Source organism: Ornithorhynchus anatinus, chromosome 1 (genome assembly GCF_004115215.2).
Source record: "Ornithorhynchus anatinus isolate Pmale09 chromosome 1, mOrnAna1.pri.v4, whole genome shotgun sequence".
Taxonomy (NCBI): Eukaryota; Metazoa; Chordata; class Mammalia; order Monotremata; family Ornithorhynchidae; genus Ornithorhynchus; species Ornithorhynchus anatinus.
Genome location: NC_041728.1, coordinates 185,333,629 through 185,357,582, shown reverse-complemented (window position 1 = coordinate 185,357,582; position 23,954 = coordinate 185,333,629). Strand labels below are relative to the sequence as shown.

At 51.7% G+C, this 23,954-nt stretch overlaps 1 protein-coding gene across 2 annotated transcripts in view; it reads left to right on the top strand.

Moving 5' to 3' along the window:
• Positions 1 to 23,954, top strand: part of KALRN (kalirin RhoGEF kinase) — a 139,040-nt gene that overhangs the window by 28,799 nt on the left and 86,287 nt on the right. For both annotated transcript variants that reach the window (XM_039913606.1, XM_039913607.1), the window contains exons 16-26: positions 852 to 1,001; positions 1,709 to 1,823; positions 2,756 to 2,871; positions 3,399 to 3,521; positions 5,113 to 5,295; positions 5,476 to 5,594; positions 5,714 to 5,780; positions 8,994 to 9,103; positions 10,496 to 10,565; positions 14,572 to 14,661; positions 15,005 to 15,097. In XM_039913606.1, coding sequence (XP_039769540.1) covers positions 852 to 1,001; positions 1,709 to 1,823; positions 2,756 to 2,871; positions 3,399 to 3,521; positions 5,113 to 5,295; positions 5,476 to 5,594; positions 5,714 to 5,780; positions 8,994 to 9,103; positions 10,496 to 10,565; positions 14,572 to 14,661; positions 15,005 to 15,097 — 1,236 coding nt within the window. The remainder of the gene's footprint in view (positions 1 to 851; positions 1,002 to 1,708; positions 1,824 to 2,755; positions 2,872 to 3,398; positions 3,522 to 5,112; positions 5,296 to 5,475; positions 5,595 to 5,713; positions 5,781 to 8,993; positions 9,104 to 10,495; positions 10,566 to 14,571; positions 14,662 to 15,004; positions 15,098 to 23,954) is intronic.

Here is a 23,954-nt window from a genome sequence, read left to right as displayed (position 1 = left end):
CAGGGGAGCTGACGGGGAGATACCCCATCTTCATTGGCCCCACTTCATTACCAGATTAACTGGCAGGGCTCGCATGCCAGGCCCTGAGCCACACAAGGGGTCAGATCCTGAGTAGCGAGATGGGACCCAGCCCTGCCTCCAATGGGCTCCTACTCTGTGAGGGAGGGAGATCAGGCATCTCATCCCCATTTTACAGAAGGGGAACTTGAGGCTCAGAGAGCTTCAGTGACTGCCCTGGAGATGCACAACAGTCTTGGGCTTGTTCTGGGACTAGAACTGACTCCGTGCCTCGCTCCCTGTTCATGAAGCCAGGCTGCCTCAGTTGGACTTGGGTCTCCAGGGCCACCGCCCCTTCCCATACCTGTTCTTGTAGTCCCGGCTGCCCCTCCCTGCCGCTGACTCAGAGCCCAGGGTGGCCATGGGGGAGATGTGGAAGGACATGTGGAGAAGGGGGTTGGTCGCCCCCACCCCCATAATAATACTTGCTAGGAGCTTACTATGTACCAAGCACTGTTCTGAATGCTGGGGTAGATACAAGGTAACCTTAGCATACATTCATTCATTCATTCGATTGTATTTATTGAGCACTTACTGTGTTCAGAGCACTGTACTAAACACTTGGGAGAGTACAATAGAAGAATAAACAGACCGGCCCCCAGCGCTGTGCCAGACCACAGCCCTTCCCCTCCCCCTGAGTCTCAGGCCACCCGTGCTGGTCCATAGCCCTTCACCCCAAGTCTCCAGGCCGAGTGGCCACACACCGTACTGACGATAGTCCCTCCCCGATTGTCACCCCGTCCTCCGCCCAAGCCCCAAGGCCACGCGAGGTGAGTCTGTCTTTCTTGGGACAGGTGTGCAGCGTTCTGGAGAGCCTGGAGCAGGAATACCGGCGAGACGACGACTGGTGCGGAGGCCGAGACAAGTTGGGCCCCGCCGCCGAAGTGGACCACGTCATCCCCCTCATCAGCAAACACCTGGAGCAGAAGGAGGCCTTCCTGAAGGTCGGCCTTACCTCCGCCACCTCATCTGCTCCCTCTGGCCACCATGGCCCCATCCACCCTGCTGGCCACCAAGACCCTGTCCCCCACCCCACAGCGGCCACCATGACCACATCTCCACTACCCACCACCCTGACCCCATCCTCCCGACCGGCCACCACAACTCTATGCCCCATGCTGACCCTGTCCCCTCAACACCGACCACCATGGCCTTGTCTCCCTGCTGGCCACCATGACCTCATTCATTCATTCATTCATTCATTCATTCATTCATTCAATCATATTTATTGAGCGCTTATTGTGTTCAAAGTCCTGTACTAAGCACTTGGGAGAGTACACTATAACAATACAAGACAATGTAATAATACACAGACACATTCCCTGCCCACAGTGAACTTACAGTCTAGAGGTCTAGATTTCATCCCTCTGGCTACCACAATCTCATCCCTTCTGCGGGCAACCAAGACCCAGTTCCCACCACTGGCCACTTCATCCCCTTCGCCCCACCAGCCGCCACGGCCCTGCCCCCTTCCCTTCCCCACCTGTCGGCCACCACGGTCCCATCCCTCCTGCTGACCACCACAAACCTGTCCTTCCCCACTGGCCACCACAGCCTCACCACCCCCAACTAGCCACTGCAGCACCCCCCTACTGCTCCATCTGCCGGCCCCCCCCGGAGGCTGACCCCCTGCCCCTCCACCCCACCACAGGCCTGCACCCTGGCCCGGAGGAACGCCGAGGTCTTCCTCAAATACATCCACCGGAACAACGTCAGCATGCCGGGGTCAGCCAGCCACACCCGTGGGCCTGAGCAGCAGGTGAAAGGTCAGTAGTGCCCCTGGGGGAGCCTCCCGCCTGCCCGGTGGGCTCCCTCCACCCCACTCAGCCAGTCAGTCAGTCAGTCAGTACTACCTGCTGGGTGCTACTCTGGATGCCAGAGGCTGTGCTGAACATGTGCTCTGGGCAGAGCACTGTGCTGGGTACCTACTCCCTGCAAAGCACTATAATAATAATAATAATAAATCTGGTATTTATTAAACACTTATTATGTACCAGGCACTGTACTAAGCTCTGGGGCTGATACAAGCAAATCAGGTTGTATATAGTCCCTATCCCACAGGGAGCTCACAGTTTTCATCCCTGTTTTACAGACGTCATATTTCGAGGTCATATAGGCACAGAGAAGGCAAGTGACTTGCCCAAGGCCACACAGCAGACAAGTAGTGGAGCCAGGATTAGAACCCATAACCATGTATCGGGTACATGCTGTGTGCAGAAGGGTGTGCTGGGCACCCACTGTGTGTGGAATGGTGTGCTGGACACCCACTGTGTGCAGAGAATTGTGCTGAGTGAGGGTGGAGAACTTTGGTGGATGCCTACAGTGCAGAACACTGTACTGGGCTCCTACTTGTGCAGAGGAGTTTGCTGGGTGTCTGCTATGCGTGGAGAGCTGCACTGGATGTTATGAATTATTCATTTATTTTACTGTCTGCCTCCTCTTCTAGACTGTAAAGTTCTGTGGGCAGGGAATGTGTCTACCAACTCTGTTGTATATTACTTTCTCAAGTGCTTAGTACACTTCTCCACACACATTAAACGCCCAATAAATACCATGGGTTGGTTGACTGATTGGGTGCCTGTTGTGTGTGGAGCATTGTTCTGGGTGCCCTCTGTGTGCAGAGCAGCTGTACCGGGTTCCCTTGCCCACCCAGGGGAGGGTCTTCTTAGCACCCATGTGTCCTGTGGTCTCCCCGCAGCCATACTGAGTGAACTCCTGCAGCGGGAGAACCGCGTCCTGCACTTCTGGACGATGAAGAAACGGCGGTTAGACCAGTGCCAGCAGTTTGTGGTGTTCGAACGCAGTGCCAAGCAGGTGCAGCCAGAGCCCGCCGCCCCTGCCCGTGTTCCCACCGGAGGGTGGGCAGCTGGCCCACCTTCGCAGGGGTGCCAGAGATGGGCCCCTCCATGCCGGATCCGGGGGTCAGAGTAAATGGGCCGCACTGGCTCGGGTCCCCGGGGGTCGTTGCCTGACTGTGGGACTGCCAGGCCCTGGGATGGTCCCAGCTCTGGTGGTCTCTGGTATAGTGGAGCTGGGATTGGTAGTCCTGGGCGTTGGAACATGTGCGTAGGAGTGTAGATACATTTCCCCTGCACATGCTCTGATTCCCCCCTCCCCACACACACACATGCACACACACCTCCTAGCAGAGAAGCAGAGAGGCTGGGACTTAGGCGCAGAGGCTCTCTGAGGTCAGTGGGATGGGGATTGTGATTCAAGAAGAGTGGGATGATGATATCAGAGGGCTGGAAGGGGTGATGTTGGGGGACCGGTAGTGGGGAGCAGCCACCGGACTGGGCCGGATCAGGCCGGTGTGACCCACGGGGTCTTGGGGCCTCCAGGCGCTGGAGTGGCTGCAGGAGAGTGGTGAGTTCTACCTGTCAACGCACACGTCCCCCGGGGAGACGCCAGAGGAGACACAGGCGCTGCTCAAGGAGTACGGGGAGTTCCGGGTCCCGGCCAAGGTAGGACCATGACCCCCTTCCAGGCCCCAATGCATATGGTGTCCAGTCTCCCCGTGCCCCCCGCAGAGCCTGTCAGGAGTGTTGGGGGCAGGCCTAGCACCTACAGGGAATCCATAAGGACGGGCTGTAGCCAGGGGATTTGTGGGCCAGTGTAAGGGGGTTGGGGGGCCTGTGTCAGGGGGTGTGGGGGCCAGAGACGGGGTTGGGGGGGCCGGGGTGAGGGCCTGGGAACTGGGTACAGGGGAATGGGGACTGGGGGCTTCAGGGTCATGGGAAAGGATGAGGACTGTGGAGGCTGAAAAAGGGGGACCAATGTCTGGAATCTAGAATTTTTGGGGGTAGGGCCAAGGGACCAGGAAATGGGGATGAGATCATTGGCTGAGGGGATGCAGGGTCATGGGAAGGGGTGAGAGCTTGGGGGGGGGGCAGAGATGGGGACCAGGGGCCAGTACCAGTTTATGTATATAACTGTCATTTATTTATTTATGTTAATGTATGTCTTCCCCTACTCTAGACTCTAAGATCATTATGGGCAGGGAATGTATCTGTTTATTGTTGTACTTTACTTTCCCAAGTGCTTAGTACAGTGCTCTGCACACAGTAAGTGCTCAATAAATATGACTGAATGAATGGACTGGGCACTGGGGACAGATCAGGGGCTAGGGGCTGCAGGGTTATGAGAAGGGGCAAGGACTGTGGGAGCCAGAAATTGGGGGGCACCGGGGTAGTGGGGCGGGGCCCAGGGGTTAGGAAGCTGAGGATGGGATTGGGGGCTGGGGACTGCAAGGTCATGGAAAGGGATGAGGGCTTGGGTGGGTCAGAGATGGGGGACCAGGGGCCAGGGCCAGGGGTTCAGGACCTGAGGCCAGGATCGGGGGGTGGGGGATGTGAGGTCACGGGAAGGGACGAGGACTTGGGGGCCAGAAATGGGTGCCTAGGAGGGGTCAGGGAATGTGGAACGGGGGCTATGGAGACCCATTCATTCATTCAATCGTATTTATTGAGCACTTACTGTGTGTCCAACTGGGTTGAGTGCGAAGCCCACTTGGGAGAGTACCATACAACCATAAACAGACACATTCCCTGCCCACAACCAACTTGCAGTCAAGACGGCGAGACCGACTATGACTAAAATAAATAAATTCCAGCTATGTACACAGGAGCTATGGTACAGGGCTGGAACCAGGTGATGAGGGGGCAGGGGCTGCACTCGGACCACTCCCCGACACCCAACCCCATTCACCTCAATCAATCCATCGTATGTACTGAGTGCTTACTCTGTACAGTGTACTGTACCAAGTGCTTGGGGGAATCCGATGCAACAGAGTTTGTAGACGAGTTCCCTGCCCCACAAAGAGCTTACAACCTTCTTCACCCCTCATGGGTTCTCCACCCCACTCACCCACAAGCTCCCAACCCCGCTCAGCCTTTCTCACCTCCATACATGCACTGATTTCCTCTGTCCCCCCTGGGGCTGGGCAGGGGAATGGGCCAGGGGGGTCCTGCAGGGGGCTGGGGGTCCTGAGGGGAACCGGGGCAGTGAGGGAGGAGGGGGCCGGCCATGACCCAGGTCTGTGCCCCGGCCGGGCAGCAAACCAAGGAGAAGGTGAGATTGCTCATCCAGCTGGCAGACAGCTTCGTGGAGAAGGGCCATGCCCATGCCGTGGAGATCAGGAAGTGGGTGACCTCAGTGGACAAGCAGTACCGCGACTTCTCCCTTCGAATGGGCAACTTCCACTACACACTGGAGAAGGCCCTCGGGGTCAATACGGAGGTAGAGTACTCCCCAATCTGGGCCCCGACTGCCCACCGTTGCCGCTGGCCCACCCAACCCAGATTCCCTCCCCACCCTAACATGGACCCACCCAACCCTTCCCCCGCACCAGCCTTATTGCCACCCGGAGCCTAGTCCGCCCCTCGCTGAGCCCCTTCCTGTTCCCGCCGGGGGTGGCAGGATCACAAGGACCTGGAGCTGGACATCATCCCAGCCAGCCTTTCGGACCGCGATGTCAAACTGCGCGAGGTCAACCACGAGGCCAACGAAGAGAAGAGGAAGTCGGCCCGCAAGAAAGAGTGTGTGGACCCCGGGGTTGGGGGCTGAGCGGGGCTGATTTAGCAGGGCGGGGCCTCCCACCGGATTCTCGGTCGCGGCTGTGGGCTTCGCACTCATCCCAGGCCCTGCCCGCCCCCAGGTTCATCATGGCGGAGCTGCTGCAGACAGAGAAGGCCTACGTCCGAGACTTGCACGAGTGTCTAGAGGTGGGTCTGCAGCCCCCCGACCCCTACCAAACCCTGGGGCTGTGATTCCCCAGAACCTGCCAGCCTTCCTGACCCCTCAAATCCTCCTGGGCCCTTGGCTCCCCGACCCACCAGTCCATCCAGTCTACTGACCTCAACCCCTAGTTTTCCCTAGCCCTTTCAGGCCCTGACCCCTAATCCCTGCCCTCCCCCACAGCCCTCCCAGGCCCTTGACCTGTGACCTCCTTCCCACAGCCCTCCCAGAGAGCATCATGTCATAGTGGCTAGAGCCCGGACCTGGGAGTCAGAAGGTCTTGGGTTCTAATCCTGACTCTGCCACTTGTCTGCTATATGACCTTGAGCAAGTTACTTCACTCTCTGTGCCTCAGTTCCCTCATCTGTAAAATGGGGATGGAGACTGTGAGCCCCAAGTGGGAAGGGGGACTGTGTCCATTCCGATTTGCTTGTATCCACCCCTGCGCTTAGTACAGTGCCTGGCACATAGTAAGCACTTAACAAATACCACAATTATTATTATTAATGGTTAGAGCACAGGCCTGGGAGCCATAAGGATCTGAATTCTAATCCCGGCTCCACCACACATCTGCAGTGTTAGACATGTTCCCTGCCCATGGGGACCTTATAGTCTTGGAGGGGGGAGACAGACATTACTACAAATAAGTAATGTATAATATATAATTTAAAGATATGTCCCCCTCTAGACTGTAAACTCATTGTGGGTGGGGAACGTGTCTACCCGCTGTGTTGTATTGGACTCTCCCAAGCCCTTAATGAAGTGCTCTGCACACAGTAAGTGCTCAGTAAATAACATTAATCAATTGACTGATATGTTCATAACAGCTGTGGGGTTGAGGGTGTGCCACATATCAAATGCCCCAAGGGTGCAGATCCAAGTGCAAATCTAAGCCCCCCTTCCCCATCACAGCCACACACATGCCTCGGGCTTCTCAACATTAACCCTTTCCTCTCCCAACATGATCCCCGCCTGCTTCCCATGTCACCTGGTGGGTCCCACATCTGAGAGGGTTGAGTTGGTGGGAGGCGAACTCAGGGACGAGCTCGAGGTGACCTAATGTGGACTGCTCCCCCAAGAGAGTCCTGCCCAGTCTGCCCAGAGGCACGGGTGCCTGGACCTTGGCAGTGGCAGCGGCAATCTATCAGTTGTATTTATTGAGCCCTTACTGTGTAGAGAGCACTGTGTTAAGCACTTGGGAGCGTACGATACAACAGAGTTGGTAGACACATTCCCTGCCCACAGGGAGTTTACAGTCCAGAGGGGGAGTCAGACATTAATATAAATGAACTGTGGTTATGGAAATATGTGCTGTAAGGCTGAGAGAGGGGTGAATGAAGGGAACAAATCCAAGTGCAAGAGTAATGCAGAAGGGAATAGGAGATTAGGAAATAAGGGCTAAATCAGAGAAGGCGTCTTGGAGAAGATGGGCCTTCAGTAAGGCTTTGAAAGTGGGGAGAATAATTGCATCTCCTCCTGCCTTCAAGACATCTCTACTTGTATGTCCTACTATCACCTCAAATTAACATGACCAAAACAGAGCTCTTTATTCTTCCCACTCAAACTTTGTTCTCTCCCCGAACTTTCCCATCACAATAGATGACACCTCCATCCTTCCCATCTCACCACCTCATAACCTTGGCATTGTCCTTGACACCTATCTGTCATTCAACCCACATATCCAATCTGTCACCAAATCCTATCTGTCTCACCTTCACAACATTGCTAAAATCTGCCCTTTCCTCCCCATCCAAATTGCTGCCACATTAGTACAGTCACTCATCCTATCCTGCCTAGATTACTGCATCAGCCTCCTTTCTGACCTCCCAACCTTCTGCCTCTCCCCCCTCCAATCCATATTTCACTCCGCTGCCCAGATTATCTTTCTACAGAAACATTCAGAACGTGTCACTCCCCTCCTCAAAAATCTCCAGTGGTTGCCTGTCCTTCCATATCAAACAAAAACTTCTCATCATTGGCTTTAAATCACTCCATCACCTCTCCCCTTCCTACCTCACTTCGCTTCTCTTCTACTTCCCAGCCGGCACACTTGGCTCTTCTGGTGCCACTAACCTTCTTACTGTGCTTCCATCTCTCCTGTCTTGCTGCCGACCCCTGGGCCAAATCCTACCTCTGGCCTGGAATGCCCTACCTCCTCAAATCCACCAGACAATTGCTCTCCCCAGCTTCAAAGCCTTACTGAAGTCCCATCTCCTCCAAGAGGTCTTCCCAGACTAAGACCTAATTTTCCTCGTCTCCCAAGCCCTTCTACATCACCCTGACTTGCTCCCTTGACTCTTCCCCTTTCTCCCTGCCCCACAGCACTCATGTATATATCTGTAATTTTATTTATTTGTATCGATGTCTGTTTTCTCCCCTCTAGACTGTGAGCTCATTGTGGGCAGGGACTGTCTCTCTTTATTGGCGTACTGTACTTTCCCAAGCACTTAATACAGTGCTCTGCACAAAGTAAGCACTCAATAAATATGATTGAATGAATGAATGAATAATTGTCTGTCAGTTATGAAGAAGGATGGTGTTCCAGAGCAGAGGCAGGATGTGAGAGAGAGGTCGGCAGCAACATAGCCGAGTTGGAGGTACAGTGAGAAGGTTGGCAGTAGAGGAATGAAGTGTGAGGGTTGGGCTGTAGTAAGAGAGTAGCAATGTGAGGCAGAAGGGGGCAACTGATGGAGGGCTTTAAAGCCGGTGGCAAGGAGCTTCTGTTTGATGTGGAGGTGGATGGGCAACTACCGAAGGGTCTTGAGGAGTGGGGAAACATGGCCTGAAGGTTTTTGTAGAAAAATTGTCTGGGCAGCAGAGTGAGTCTGGACTGGAGTAGGGAGAGACAAGAGGCAGGGAGGTCAGTGAGGAGGCTGATGCAGTAATCCAGGTGGGATAGGATAAATGCTTGGATTCACATGCTAGCAGTTTGGATGGAGAGAAAAGAGGAAAGGCATTCATTCATTCATTTGTATTTATTGAATGCTTACTGCACTGTACTATGCACTTGAGAAAGTACAATACAACAATAAACAGTGACATTCCCTGACCACAACGACCTTACAGTCTAGAAGGGAGTGATGGCGTTATCCGGGCAGTGTCCACAGGGGCAGATTGCCATGCCGGTGGCTGGTCTGAGGGTGGATCGGGGGCTTTCCAGGCCTGCAGGCACTAGGCTGATCACATCTGCTGCCTTGCAGACGTATCTGTGGGAGCTGACGAGCGGCGTGGAGGAGGTCCCCCCTGGCATCCTCAACAAAGAGCCCGTCATCTTTGGAAACATCCATGAGATCTACGATTTCCACAACAAGTGGGTATCCCGGCTGGCCGGGGTTGGGGGTGGGGGCCGGGGCAGGGGCCAGGATGGGATGGAGGGTGACAGGATGTGACTGTGGGCTGGGGAGGGGGTTGACCCAAAGTGGTGGGAGAGATTTGGGGCCCGATTTGTTTTGCTTGTTTTATTTAATGATATATGTTAAATACTTACTATGTATCAAGCATTTGTTCTGGCACTGGGGTAGATACCAATCAATCAGGTCAGACACAGCCCCGGTCCCATAGGAGGCTCCAAGTTTAAGTAGGAGGGACAACAAGGATTGAATCCCCATTTTACAATAGAGGAAATTGAGGCACAGAGCAGTTAAGTGACTTGCCCAAGGTCACACAGCAAGCAGTTGGAAGAGCTGGGATTAGAGCCCATGTCCTTCTGACTCCCAGACCCATGCCCTCTCCACTAGGCTGCACTGCTTATCCTGTTGCACCTCGAGGGGCCAAGAATGGACAGGGGTTCCCTGGGCACCCAGAGAGAGTACGGGAAAAGTCCCCCCTAGAGAAGCAGTGTGGTCTAGTGGGTAGAGCCTAGGCCTGAGAGTCAGGAAAACCTGGGTTCTAATCCTGGCTCCAGCACTAGCCTGCTGCCTAACCTTGGGCAAGCCATTTGTTTTATGGTGGTATTTGTTAAGTGCTTACTACATGTCCAACACTGTTCTAAGTGTTGGGGTAGATACAGATCTGTTAAGTTGGGCACAGTTTCTGTCCCTCATGGGGGTCACAGTCTAAGTAGGAGAGAAGATAGGTATTAAATCCCCATTTTACAGTTGAGGAAACTGAGACCCAGAAAAGTGAAGTGATTTGCCCAAGGTCACATAGCAAGCAAGTGGCAGAGCGGAGCTTAGAACCCAGGTCCTTCTGACTCCCAGGTCCCTGCTCTCTCCTCTAGGCCATCCTGCTTCTCCAGGAAGTACTTTCCCCCTACTTCCCCTGAGTGCCCAGAGAATCTCTGCCTATTCTTTCCCCCTTGAGAGGTAACAAGGTAAGCAGCGTGGTCTGCTCATTAGAACAAGGGCCTGGGAGTCAGAGGACCTGGGTTCTAATCGCACTTGTCTGCTGTGAGACCTTGGGAAAGTAATTTCACTTCTCTGCACCTCAGTTTCCTCAACTATAAAATGAGGAGTCAATCCCTGTTGTCCCTCCTACCTTGTCCATGAGCCTCTTATGAGACAAGGACTGTGTTTGACCTGATTATCTCGTATCTACCACAGCGTTCAATCCACTGCCCAGTACATGGTAAGTGCTTAATAAATACCATAAAAAAACCCTGCTGACCTCACACCTCCCCTCCCTGCCCACTTCCCTGCCCCCCACCCCCATCCCATTCTATCCTGCTCCTCTTCCCACCCCACCCCGCCGTCTGCCACTGCAGCATCTTCCTGAAGGAGCTGGAAAAATACGAGCAGCTTCCCGAGGACATCGGCCACTGCTTCGTCACTTGGGTAACGTCGCCACCCGGGGTCCCTGCCTGCCTGGCCCGTCTGAGGGGTGGAGGTTCGGGGTAGGGCCGCAGGCTGACCGGCCCCCTGGGGGAGGGTGGTTGGCTCAGAATTACGGGCAGACCACTGGGCTCTTGGACCCTGGACCTTAGTCTACTCATCTGTGGGATGGGGCAAAAAGTCCTGACCTGCAGAGGTACCGAGGCAGGGGGCGTGAGTTAGTCAACCAGTCAATCAATCAATCATATTGATTGAGCACTTACTGTGGGCAGAGCACTGTACTAAGTGCTTGGGAGAGTACACAGATGTCCCCAAGAGCCTTTGGAAACCTGGAGAACTCATCCTGCCCTCCCCAGGTACCCCCAACCCGGGGCAGCGGCCCCCCAGGGAAGCAGGGAGCAGGAAGCAGGCTCCTTGTGTCCCAGCTGGACACGGCGGTAGGGCATGTCCCAGCTGCACACCTGTGTGTGAGGCACTGGGCTAGACACTGGGCGCGGGTACAGGATGATCAGATGGGGCCTAGCCCTCATCCTCATAGGGTTCAGTCTGAGAGGGAGGATCTCTACCTTATCCTCTAGATTATAAACTCATTATAGGCAGGGAACAAGTTTACCAATTCGGTTGCATTGGACTCTCCCAAGCACTTAGTACAGAGAAGCAGTGTGGCTTAGTGGATAGAGCGAGGGCCTGGGAGTCAGAAGAACCTAGGTTCTAATCCCAGCTCTACCACATATCTGCTGTATGACCTTGGGGAAGTCACTTACCTTCTCTGGGCCTCTGTTACCTCATCTGTAAAATAGGGATTAAGAGTGTGAGTCCCATGCGGGACAGGGACTGTGTCCAACCTGATTAACTTGTATCTTTTCTGGTGCTTAGAACACTGCTTGGCACATAGTAAGCGCTAAACAAGTACCGTAATTATTATTATTATTACTCGGCACACAATAAGGGCTCAGTGAATACCACTGATGATGATGGGAAGCAGCATGGAGTAGTGGGTAGATCCCAGGCGTGGGAATCAGAAGGAATTGGCTTCTAATCCTGGCTTCATCACTTGTCTGCTGTGTGACCTCGGGCAACTCACTTGCCTTCACCTTCTCACCTGCCTAATCTCTCACACTCCCTCCCCCTGCAAATCTTCGCTACTGCCCCACAGGGACCTCCGCTCTCTCGATCCCATCCGTCTTTCCAATAGCATCTCTCCTCACCTTGCCGCCCTGTCCTCTCTTCCCACTCTCGATGATCAGGTCTCCGCTCTCAACTCCACCTTCTCTACTCATCTCGACTCTCTCGCCCCCCCTTTCCCTCCGCCGCTCTCGCTCCACTAACCCACAGCCCTGGATCACCTCCTCTGTCCGCTTCCTACGCTCCTATGCTCGAGCTGCTGAGCACTGCTGACGAAAGTCCAAGCACCAAGCCGACCTCACACACTTCAATTTATCCTTTCCTGCCTTAACTCTGCCCTTTCCTCTGCCAGGCAAAACTTCTTCTCCTCCCTCATCGACACCCATGCCCGTCACTCCCGCCGATTGTTCCGGACCTTTAACTCTCTCCTTAGGCCCCCTGTTCCTCCCCCTCCCCCATCTCTCACCCCTAATGATCTGGCCACCTATTTCCTCACGAAAATCAACACGATCAGGTCTGAGCTCCCCAAAGTCACCCCTCCGCCTCTTCCCTCCCCCCCAACAACCCCCTCCCCTACTTTCCCATCCTTCCCTGCAGTATCCTCAGAGGAGATCTCCTCCCTCCTCGCAAGTGCCACCCCCTCCACCTGCGCCTCGGACCCCATTCCCTCTCAACTTATTAAAACCATCGCCCCTGCCCTCCTCCCTTCCTTAACTTCTATTTTTAACCACTCGATCTCCAAGGGCTCCTTCCCCGCTGCCTTCAAACATGCCCACGTCTCCCCCATCCTAAAAAAACCCGCTCTCGACCCCACTTCCCCCTCCAGTTATCGCCCTATCTCCCTACTACCCTTCCTTTCCAAAATCCTAGAACGAGTCATCTACAATCGATGCTTAGAATTCCTTAACTCCCATTCTCTCCTAGACCCCCTCCAATCTGGCTTCCGTCCCCTCCGCTCTACCGAGACTGCTCTCTCTAAGGTCACCCGTGACCTCCTTCTTGCCAGATCCAATGGCTCCTACTCCATTCTGATCCTCCTTGACCTCTCTGCTGCCTTTGACACTGTCGACCATCCCCTCCTCCTCCATACCTTATCTCACCTTGGCTTCACGGACTCTGTCCTCTCCCGGTTCTCCTCTTACCTCTCTGGCCAGTCATTCTCGGTCTCCTTCACTGGAGCCTCCTCCCCCTCCCATCCTTTAACTGTTGGAGTTCCTCAAGGGTCAGTTCTTGGCCCTCTTCTGTTCTCCATTTACACCCACTCCCTCGGTGAACTCATTCGCTCTCATGGCTTTGACTACCATCTCTACGCAGATGACACGCAGATCTACATCTCCGCCCCTGTCCTCTCCCCCTCCCTTCGGGCTCGCATCTCCTCCTGCCTCCAGGACGTCTCCACCTGGATGTCGGCCCTCCACCTAAAACTCAACATGAGCAAGACTGAGCTCCTCATCTTCCCTCCCAAACCCGGTCCTCTCCCAGACTTCTCTATCACCGTGTATGGCACGACCATCCTTCCCGTCTCTCAGGCCCGCGATCTCGGTGTCATCCTTGACTTGTCTCTCTCGTTCACCCCGCACATCCTATCCGTTACCGAGACCTGCCGGTTTCACCTATACAATATCGCCAAGATCCGCCCTTTCCTCTCCACCCAAACGGCTACCTTACTGCTACGGGCTCTCGTTATATCCTGGCTAGACTACTGTGTCAGCCTTCTCTCTGACCTCCCTTCCTCCTCTCTTGCCCCGCTCCGGTCTATTCTTCACTCCGCTGCCCGGCTCATCTTCCTGCAGAAACGATCTGGGCATGTCACTCCCCTTCTTAAGCAACTCCAGTGGTTGCCTATCAACCTCCACTCCAAACAAAAACTCCTCACTCTAGGCTTCAAGGCTCTACATCACCTTGCCCCTTCCTACCTCTCCTCCCTTCTCTCTTTCTACCACCCACCCCGCACGCTCCGCTCCTCTGCCGCCCACCTCCTCACTGTCCCTCGGTCTCGCCTATCCCGTCGTCGACCCCTGGGCCACGTCCTCCCGCGGTCCTGGAACGCCCTCCCTCCTCACCTCCGCCAAACTGATTCTCTTCCCCTCTTCAAAACCCTACTTAAAACTCACCTCCTCCAAGAGGCCTTCCCAGACTGAGCTCCCTTCTCCCTCTACTCCCTCTACCACCCCCCCTTCACCTCTCCGCAGCTAAACCCTCTTTTCCCCCTTTCCCTCTGCTCCTCCACCTCTCCCTTCCCCTTCCCACAGCACTGCACTCGTCCGCTCAACTGTATATATTTCCATTACCCTATTTATTTTGTTAATGAAATGTACATCGCCTCGATTCTATTTAGTTGCCATTGTTTTTACGAGATGTTCTTCCCCTTGTTTCTATTTATCGCCATTGTTCTTGTCTGTCCATCTCCCCCGATTAGACCGTAAGCCCGTCAAACGGCAGGGACTGTCTCTATCTGTTGCCGACTTGTTCATCCCAAGCACTTAGTACAGTGCTCTGCACATAGTAAGCGCTCAATAAATACTATTGAATGAATGAATGAACTCACTTCACTTCTCTGGGCCTCAGTTACCTCATCTGTAAAATGGGGATTGAGACTGTGAGCCCCATGTGGGACAGAGACTGGGTCCAACCCGATTGGCTTGTATCCACCCCAGTATTTAGTACAGTGCCTGCCACATAGTAAGCGCTTAACAAATACCATAATTATTATTATTCAGAGGAGGAAACTGAGGCCAAGAGAAGATAGGTGATCAGGCTGGCCGGGGCAGAGCCAGGACTTTCTGTCCAGAAGCCAGCATTGTGGCCCAGGAGTTGAGGGTTGATGGGTCTGAGGGGTTGCATGTTGGAGGTTGCGGGATCCTGATGTCCCTGGCTCTCACAGGCCGATAAGTTCCACATGTACGTGACCTACTGCAAGAACAAGCCAGATTCCAGCGAACTGATCTTGGAGCACGCGGGCACCTTCTTCGACGTAAGGGTCCTCACACGGCCTTTCTCAGAGGCTGCCCCACCCCCAGACCCCGAAGGACCCTTCCCATGGGCAGAGAGGCCATGGGAGGCTCGGCCCACTGTCTTGGTTTGGGGTCGGGCCGGACCCCTGGGCACTGCGGAGTCGGGTGGTCCCGGTGTGGAGGGACATGGTGACTTTCACCTCTCCATCCCCCATCTCCTTCTGGGCTTCTCCCTATGCTTCGCTGCCTCATTTTCCCCACCTCCTCGCCCACCCTGGTGCCCCCCAGCCCCATGTCTCCTGCCCACCTTTCTGTCCATCCACCTGCCTACCACTGACCACTCCTTTCCTTCCTTCTCCCCAGGAAATCCAGCAGCGGCATGGCCTGGCCAACTCCATCTCATCGTACTTAATCAAACCTGTCCAGAGGATCACCAAGTACCAGCTCCTCCTCAAGGTAACCACCCCCATCCCCACCCCCAATTTCCACACCTCAAACCCCACCCTCAATCCCCAACCATAATCCCGACTCCTCAACCCCCCAGCACAATCCCTTCCCCTAGCCCCCACACTTCCACCCCCAACCCCCCAACCTCCAACTTCCAACCCATGAGAAGCAGCACGACCTAGCGAAAAGAGCCCAGGCCTGGGAATCAGAGGCCATGCATTCTAATTCCAGCTCTACCACTTGTTTGCTGTGGGACCTTGGGCAAGTCACTTCTCTTCTCTGTGCTTCTTAGTTTCCTCAACTGTGAAATGGGGATTCAATCCCTGTTTTCCCTTCTACTCAGACTGCGAGCCTCATGTGGGACCTGGTTACCTTGTATCTACCTGGGTGTTTAATACAGTGCTTATCACATAGTAAACCCTAACAAATACTACAATTATTATTAACTCTCAAATCTCAACTCCTAATCCCCATCCCCAACCCCACCCCATTCTCCCTAAAAACACACACACACACTCTCTCTCTCTCTGCTGGGTGCTGGAGGAGGAATAGAGGGAGGAGGAGGAACAGTCTTCCTAGGGGTAGACTCAAGATGGCTCCATTCTTTTGGGTCTGGTGGGGTCACTGGTTATGTTGGCCAGGTATGGCCAGTTATGTTGTACCCATCTTACTCTTTGGGTACAGCTGTCGGAGGGCATCCGGGTAGTGTGGCTGGCCTGTTCTAGTCATCTCATCCCATCCCACTCAGTCCAGGAGGTTTTCTTTCAGGTTGGTCTTCCAAGGGGCTTTCCGGTTGGTTTTCTGGTTAGTTTTGTGGTAGCCTTGAGCCACTCTGAATGCTGTTGCTTATATGCTCTTACTTCTTCCTCATCCCCTGCCCACCACCATCACCACCTTCCCCCACTTCAGACCTCTTATCAGAGGTAGAAAACTAACATGCCCAAGGATCTGGAGAGAAGCACGCATGGTGTAGTGGATAGAGCCCTGTCCTGGAAGTCAGAAGGTCATGGGTTCCAATCCCAGCTCTGCCACTTTCCTGCTCTGTGACTTTGGGCAAATCACTTCTCTGGACCTTAGTCCCTTCATCTGTAAAATGAGGACTGAGACTGTGAGCCCCATATAGGACAGGAACTGTGTCCAACCTGATTTGTTTATATCCATCCCAGCACTTAGTACAGTGCCTGGCACATAATAAGTGCTTAACAAATACCCCAGTCTTGTACCTTCCCTAATTTAGGGCTTGGTACAGAGTCAGTACTTAACCAATTCCAGCATTATTGTTATTATAAGGTGGACTGTGAGATGCACTCAGAAAATGGAGAGATGCACCCACTGGGCCTCCAGTAAATGCTAGAAGAGGACGAAGACATAGCCAGGGACGAAGACAGACAGAGAGACAAAGGTAGGCAGAGATACAAAGAGATTCAAAAACAGGTGGACAGAGAGACACAGACTCAGAGGGACACAGGTGTGCAGAGACATACCCAGATACAGAGACAGGACGTGGGCTAGGGGTTGGCAGCGAGACAAGCGAGCTGGAGGCATAATGAGAAGGTTAGCACCAGAAGAACAGTAAATGCAGTGCGCTTACAGTTGGTTCTGTGGGGGATACAGTGACCTGGGCCAACATAAAAAAAAAATGCCAGGACCTGAGGAAGCAGTGCCTCCGGCCCTTTAGCAGAGCTGGAGGCGGCTGAGGGGTGGCAGGGCCGATGATACGAGGTGGGTGATCTTGGTGGGCACCCATCGGGAACAGGGTAGCTGGAAGAGAGGCTTTGGGAAGATTAAAACCCCAACAGGGAGAAAGGAGTAGCAGACCAGGTGGCGCCAGGCATTCTGGGTACTGGACGAGAGCAATGCTAAGCACTGTGGGTGCCACACCAGACACCAGACAACACAGATACCTTAGTTGCCCGATCAGAGCAGTGCCAGGCCATGAAGAGAAGCAGCGTGGCTCAGTAGAAAGAACGCGGGCTTGGGAGTCAGAGGTCATGGGTTCTAATCCCAGCTCCATCGCTTATCAGCTGTGTGACTTTGGGCAAGTCACTTAACTTCTCTGTGCCTCAGTTACCTCATCTGTAAATGGGGATGAAAACTGTGAGCCCCATGTGGGACAACCTGATCACCTTGTATCCCCCCCAATGCTTAGAACAGTGCTTTGCATATAGTAAGCGTTTAACAAATACCATCATTATTATTATAAATCAATCAATGGTGCTTTTTGAGTGCTTACTATGTGCAGAGCACTGTACTAAGACCTAGAAAGAGTCCAGTACAACAGAATTAGCAGACACTTTCCCTGTCCATTTATTCATTCATTCGTTCAGACAGTCATATTTATTGAGTGCTTATTGTCTGCAGAGCACTGTACTAAGCACTTGGAAGAGTACAATACAACAGTAAACAGACACTTTCCCTGCCCATATCAAGCTTACAGTCTAATAATAATAATAATGTTGGTATTTGTTAAGCGCTTACTATGTGCCGAGCACTGTTCTAAGCGCTGGGGTAGACAGAGGGGAATCAGGTTGTCCCACATGGGGCTCACAGTCTTAATCCCCATTTTACAGATGAGGGAACTGAGGCACAGAGAAGTTAAGTGACTTGCCCACAGTCACACAGCCGACAAGTGGCAGAGCTGGGATTCGAACTCATGAGCCCTAACTCCAAAGCCCATGCTCTTTCCACTGAGCCACGCTGCTTCTCAGAGTCTAGAGAGGGAGACAGAAATTGAATAAATAATTTATAAAATAAAATTTAAAGGCATGTACATAAGTGCTTTGTGGCTGGTGTGGGGTGAATATCTAATGTCCAGAGATCACAGATCCAAGTGCATAGATGATGCAGAAGGGAGAGCGAGCCAGGGAAAGAGGGCTTAATCAGGGGAGGCCTCTTGGAGATGTGACCTTATTTATGCTTTGAAGGTGGAAAGAGTGATGGTCTGGTATATAGGGAGTGGGAGGGAGTTCCCCTCCGTAGTGGGAGGGAAGAGGAAAAGGGTTGGTTGTGAGATAGATGAGATCGGGGCACAGTGAGTAAGCTGGCACTAGAGGAGCAGTGTGTGAGCAGGGCTGGAGTAGAAGATTAGTGAGGTAAGGTATTTATTAATATTCATTCATTCAATCATATTTATTGAGCAATTACTGTGTGCAGAGCACTGTACTAAGCGCTTGGGAAAGTACATTGCAGCAATAAAGAGAGACAGTCCCTCACAGTCTAGATGGGGGGGAAACAGCCACCAATACAAATAAACAGACATCAATATAAATAAATACAATTACAGATGCATTCATACAAGTGCTGTGGGGTGAGACGGGGGAAAGAGCAAAGGGAGCAAGTCAGGGTGACTCAGAAGGGAGGGGGAGATGTAGAAAAGTGGGGCTTAGTCTGGAAGGCCTCTTGGAGGAGATGGGCCTTCAGTAAGGCTTTGAAGGGGGGAGGGAGAATGGGGCGAGCTGATTGAGGGCTTTAAAGCCGATGATAAGGAGTTTCTGTTGGATGTAGAAGTGGATGGACAGCGATTGGAGGTTCTTGAGGAGTGGGGAGACATGGACTGTCTCCCCATCCCCACAGCACTGTACTCGTCCGCTCAACTGTATATATTTTCGTTACCCTATTTATTTTGTTAATGAATTGTACATCGCCTTGATTCTATTTAGTTGCCATTGTTTTTACGAGATGTTCTTCCCCTTGACGCTGTTTAGTGCCATTGTTCTTGTCTGTCCGTCTCCCCGGATTAGACTGTAAGCCCGTCAAACGGCAGGGACTGTCTCTATCTGTTGCCGACTTGTTCATCCCAAGCGCTTAGTACAGTGCTCTGCACATAGTAAGCGCTCAATAAATACTATTGAATGAATGAATGAATGGACTGAACGTTTGTGTTGATAAATGATCCATGCAGGAAAATGAAGAATGGATTGGAGTGGGAAGATCCAGGAGGGTGGGAGATCAGCAAACAGGCAGCTCCCATAGTCAAGATGGGATAGGATAAGGGCTTGGATCAACAAGGTAGCAGTTTGGATGGAGAGGAAAAGGCGGATTTAGCAATGTTGTGAAGGTAGAACTGACAGGATTTGGTGACAGATTGAATGTGTGGATAGAATGAGAGAGATGAGTCAAGGATGATGCCAAGGTTATGATAAAGGGAGGATAATGGTTTTGTCTTCAGTGACAGAAAAGACAGGGAGGACAGAGTTCGGGCGGGAAGATAAGGAGTTCAGTTATGGATGTTTAATTTGAGGTGTCAGCAGGACATCCAAGAAGATATGGCCTGAAAGCAGGAGGAAATGCAAGATTACAGGGAAGGAGAGAGGTCAGGGCTGGGAATGTAGATTTGGAATCATCTGCATAGAGGTGATGGTTGAAGCTGTGGGAGCTAATGAGATCTCCAAGAGAGTGGGTGTAGAGAGAGAATAGAAGGGAACTTAAAATTGAGCTTTGGGGCTTCCCTACTGTCAGAGGGTGGGAGGCAGAGGAGGAGCCAGCAAAGGAGACTGAGAAGGAGCAGTCATATAGGAGAAGAACCATGAGAGGGCAGTATCAGTGTATCCAAAGTTGGATAAAGTTTCAAGGAGAAGGGGGTGGTCTACACTGTCAAAGGCAGCTGAGAAGTCTAGGAGGATTAGGATGAAGTAGAAGCCATCAGATTTGGCAAGAAGCAGGTAACTGGTTACCTCAGAGAGGCCTGTTTCTGTGGAGTGAAGGGGGCAGAATCCAAATTGGAAGGGATCTAGGAGAGAACTGGAAAGAAGTGGAGGATACATAAGTATGTTTGAAAGCAGTAGGGAAGAAGCCAACAGAAAGCGATCAGTTGAAGATGGCAGTCAAGGAGGGAAGAAAGGATGAGGTCAGAAGCACAGGTGGAGAGGGTAGATTTAGAGAGGAGGTGAGAGATTTCATCTTGACTTACTGCAGGAGATAAAGGAAGAGTCAAAGAATGTGGAGGAGGAGGGGGAATTGTAGCAAGGCAGATTTTAGGGCACTCACACCTGATGGTTTCAAGTTTGTTGATAAAGTATTTGGTCAGATCATTAGGGGGAAAAGATGGTGGGGGTGGGGGAACTGGAGGTTTGAGAGGGCAGTTATATGTCTGAAACAGTTGGCAAAGGCAGTGGGTAGGAGAGTGAATTAGGAAGGAGAAGTATTGTTTTTGGGCAGTGGAGAGAGCTAAATTGAAGCAGGTAAGAATGAATTTAAGGTAGACGAGGTCAGTGAGATGTCTGGGTTTCCTCCAACAACGCTCTGCAGCTCAGGCACAAGAGCAGAGAAAGCAGACTGTGGAGATGATTTGGTGTTGTGGGTTGGTAGTTCGAGAATGGCAGAGAGATAGGGGAGCAAGAGACTTCAGTTCAGTGGAGAAGGTGGTGTTGAGTGTGTCAATTTGTGAGTCAGGAGAAGGTATTTTGGGTAAGGAGACCAAATGAGGTAGGATGACTGTAGAATATTTGAGGACAGCCAAAAAAATGGAGGTCTCTGTGAGCCAGATTTGTGGAGGATGGGCTTATGGGAAAGAGAGCAGATGAGGAGGTTGTGGTCAGGGAGAGGAATTTCAGAATTGGAGAGGGTAGAGATTGTACAGTTACTGGAGATTATAACATCAAGTATGTGCCCAAAATGGTGAGTGTGTGAGGTGGGATGGAGCAGGAGGTTATTAGGGTAGAGGAATGAGTGGAGGTAAACAATGGAAGGGTCATCAAGGACACTGACATGGATGTTGAAGTGCCAAAGATCAATGTAGGGATGGAGAATGAGAGACAGAATGTGAGAAAGGGATCAAAATGATTCGGAAAGTTAGAGGTGGGACCTGGGGGGCAGTAGATGACCATGACTAGTATGTGGAGTGGGTGGTACAGATGGATGATAGGGGCTTCAAAGACAGGGAAATAGAGGGATAGGGGAGGTGGAATGGTGTGAAAGCGGCACTGGGGAGAGAGAAGGAAGCCGACACCTCCCCTTTTCCCAGTGCATCTGGAGGAGTGGGAGAAGATGAGTCCCCCACTAGAAAGCATGGCAGGGGAAACTGTGTCATATGAGGAGACTCAGGTTTTAGTGATGGCGAGGAGGAGCAGTAATTGGGTCAGGAACAGGTCAAGGATGAAGGGAAGTTTCCCCATGATGGAATGGGGGTTCCACAGGCCACACTTGGCCAAGGCTGTGAGGAGGTGCGAGGATTAGGAAAGGTTAAATGGGTGTGAGCTGGAGGGGAAGGGGATGAGGAGCTGCACTGGGGCAGAATGATAGGAATGGGGCAGAAGAGAAGGGTTAGGGCGGTACAAGGGGTGGGAAGGGCTTGAACTGGAGTCCACTGAGTAGGGTTGGCCTGTGGGAAGGGGGTTGAGGAGGGGTGCTGGGCACGGAAGAGAGGGAGATCCATTCATTCAATCATATTTATTGAGTGCTTACCATGTGTAGAGCACAGTACTAAGCACTTATTATTATCAAGTGCCGTCGAGTTGTTTCTAATTCATAGCGATTCTATGGATATATTTTTAGCGCTTAGAACAGTGCTTTGCACATAGTAAGTGCTTAACAAATGCCATCATTATTATCATTATTATTTTCTCCAGAACATCCTGTCTTCAGCCTCAATCTGCAACCTTTCTAATGGTTCTTCCGTTATGGTTGTTATGGTCTCTATCCATCTAGCTACTGTTCTGCCTCTTCCATGGTTTCCCTGGACTTTTCCTAGCCTTAGTGTCTTCTCCAGAGAATTAGTCCTCCTGATTTTGTGTCCAAAATATGCTAATCTAAATCGAGTCATTTGGCCTTCCAAAGACCACTTTGTTATAATTTGCTCCAAAATTGATTTTTTTTTTCAAGCAGTCCATGGTATTCGCAAAAGCCTTCTCCAACACCACATTTCAAAAGAATAAATGCTCTTTCTATCCTGTTTCTTCACTGTTCAGCCTTCAGATCCTTACACTGTCACTGGAAACAGAATTGGCAATTGTTACATCAGCATTCATTCAGTCGTATTTTTTGAGCACTTACTGTGTGCAGAGCACTGTACTAAGTGCTTGAAAAGTACAATTCAGAAACAAAGAGTGACAATCCCTGCCCACAACAGGCTCACAGTCTAGAGTGGGGGGAGACAGACACCAAAAACAAGTAAACAGGCATCAATAGCATCAATATAAATAAATAGAATTAGAGATACACATTAGAACAAATAAAACAGGTGTTAAAATAAATAAATAGAATTATAGATATGTACATGTATACACAAGTGCTGTAGGGTGGGAAGGGTAGAGCAAAAGAAACAAGTCAGTGTGATACTGGAAGGAGGGGGAGCCGATGAAAAGTGGGGCTTAGTCTGGGAAGGCCTCCTGGAGGAGGTGAACCTTCAGTAGGGCTTTGAAGGGGGGAAGTGTGATTGGTGGATTTATTCATTCATACAGTTGTATTTATTGAGCGCTTACTGTTGCAGAGCACTGTATTAAGCACTTGGAAAGTACAATTCAGCAACAGAGACAATCCTTACCCAACAATAATAATAATAATAATGTTGGTTTTGTTAAGTGCTTTCTATATGCAGAGCACTGTTCTAAGTGCTGGGGTAGATACAGGGTAATCAGGTTGTCCCACGTGAGGCTCACAGTTAATCCCCATTTTACAGATGAGGTAACTGAGGCAAAGAGAAGTTAAATGACTTGCCCACAGTCACACAGCTGACAAGTGGGCTCACAGTCTAGAAGGGGAGAGACAGACATCAAAACAGGTAAACAGACATCAATAACATCAATATAAATAAATAGAATTATAGATATATACACATCATTAATAAAATAAATAGAATAAATATGTACATATATACACAAGTGCTGTGGGGCAGATAGGGGGTAGAGTAGAGGGAGTGAGTCGGGGTGATGGGGAGGGGAGGAGGAGCAGAGGATAAGGGGAGGCTCAGTCTGAGAAGGCCTCCTGGAGGAGGTGAGCTTTCAGTAGGCTATGAAGGGGAGAAATGTGTGAGGAGGGAGGGCATTCCAGGCCAGAGGTAGGATGTGGGCCAGGGGTCAGCGGCAGGACAGGCGAGAATGAGGCCCAGGGAGAAGGTTAGCAGCAGCAGAGGAGCAGAGTGTGCGGGCTAGGCTGTAGAAGGAGAGAAGGGAGTTGAAGTAGGAGGGGATAAGATGATGGAGAGCTTTGAGGCCAATAGTGAGGAGTTTTTGCTTGATACTGAGGTTGATAGGCAACCACTGGAGATTTTTGAGGAATGTGGTGACATGCCCAGAGCATTTCTGAAGAAAGATAATCCGGGCAGCAAGTGACGTATAGACTGAAGTAGGGAGAGACAGGAGGTTTGGAGATTAGAAGGGCATTCCAGGCCAGAAGTAAGACGTGGGCCAGGGATTGACGGTGGGATAGGCGAGAGTGAGGCCCAGTGAAAAGGTTAGCGGTATCAGAGAAGCAGAGTGTGTGGGCTGGGATGGAGAAGGAGAGAAGGAAAGTGAGGTAGGAGGGGGCAAAGGGGTGAAGACCTTTGAGGCCAATAGTGAAGAGTTTTTGCTTGATAGCGCATTTCATAGCTTTTTCAGACTCTTCATAGTAAGTCTTCCTAACATTAGTCTTTGGTGTATTTCTTGACAACTCATTCTTTTATTATTAATTATTGATCCCAGGAGAGAGCGCTTAGGAGAATACAATTCAACAATAAACAGACACATTGCCTGCCTACAATGAGCTTACAGTCTAAAGATCAGAGGGAGGAGGTTGAAGCCAGGTAATGTGGCTAGGGAGGAAGAGAAAGAAAGTCCGGAGTTTTAGCAGCTAATCTGTAGACCCAGTGCCGTTCCTTTGGTAGGGGGCCACTCAGTAGCTCCTGGATGGGCTGGCGGGGGGGGCGGCGGGGGGGTAGAGGGAGGTGGAA